Source organism: Meleagris gallopavo, chromosome 10, assembly GCF_000146605.3.
Source record: "Meleagris gallopavo isolate NT-WF06-2002-E0010 breed Aviagen turkey brand Nicholas breeding stock chromosome 10, Turkey_5.1, whole genome shotgun sequence".
In the NCBI taxonomy this organism is placed as follows: Eukaryota; Metazoa; Chordata; class Aves; order Galliformes; family Phasianidae; genus Meleagris; species Meleagris gallopavo.
This window is the reverse complement of record NC_015020.2, coordinates 5308573-5309586: the sequence shown is the minus strand read 5'-3', so window position 1 is coordinate 5309586 and position 1014 is coordinate 5308573. Positions and strand designations below refer to the sequence as shown.

Sequence of the window (1014 nt, the reverse complement as noted above, 5' to 3'; positions counted from 1 at the left end):
GCCCTGCACTAGTTTAGGATGTAGCTATTTGCTTTTGCTAAAGCAAAATGGTTCCTTATGAAAGGATACTAACCAAACGGTTTCCTTGTGCTAGGGTGGGCCAACCTACACTATCAGCAGCAGTTCTTACGGACAGGTAAGCAAACTGCATGTTCTCTAGGATGTTCACTGATCTCTCTGTGATCAGTGGGACTGACAGATTCTTTGATGTTTCTTTTGGCAAACTGAGTCCCAGTTTTGAGTTATGGCTTTTGCCATAGTAGGATGATACATTGTAGGGGTGATAGTGTACTACTCTGTCTCCTTTGGCTCAGGAGGAGCCTTGTTGGGAAACCTTTGTCCAGCTGTATTTGCATAATCATTATGCACTTTATAAAAGCCTTATAAAACAATGACGTTCTTTAACAAGGTGGTCATTTTCTTCTCTTTCTTAAAGGGTTCCCGAGGCACCCAGTCCTATGGCCAGGTGAGGCTTTTTTTCTGAAATACATTGAGCTTTTCTATAGGGATCTGCCTTTCAAAAGAACATTGGTTGTTTGTTGGTCTGAGCGTTTTTTGTGGTTTGTTTGTTTGCAAACTTGCTTGTTTTTATCTTGGTGTTTCAAGGTAGTTCCTGGTTTTTGGTCATCTCACAGGATTACCATATAGGAAAACAGAATATAGAACAGAGGAAATCTATTGGGCAATGTTTTTATTTTTTTCTGCTGTAGCTCTGCTAAATCTGTAGCTTTGTTTACAAATGGATTCTTGCTTTTCTTACAGACCTCTCAGCTTCAACCTGGCAGTTCTTATGGCCAGGTAAGCATTATTCAGTATATAGCATTTGAGAAAGTAGTCTCTCATGGCACTGCAAAACTTAAATCACTTAACGTGATGTTTCTTTTCTGTTTATTTTGAGTTCTAAAACAATCTCCAAATCCATTTCAAAACTTTTATTGTGAAAATGATAGTTGTATTTTTTCCAGTAGGTATCTGCAAAAGCATGCGTTCCTGTCTCTTTCTAATCTTTTAAAA

General features: G+C 38.4%; 1 protein-coding gene across 1 annotated transcript in view; it reads left to right on the top strand.

Annotated features, from left to right (window-relative positions):
- The first annotated feature begins 391 nt into the window (after positions 1–391).
- Positions 392–1014, top strand: part of LOC104912366 — a 37512-nt gene continuing 36889 nt past the window's right edge. Inside the window, exon 1 of the mRNA XM_019618359.1 lies at positions 392–466. Within this exon, the coding sequence (XP_019473904.1) occupies positions 392–466 (75 nt within the window). The remainder of the gene's footprint in view (positions 467–1014) is intronic.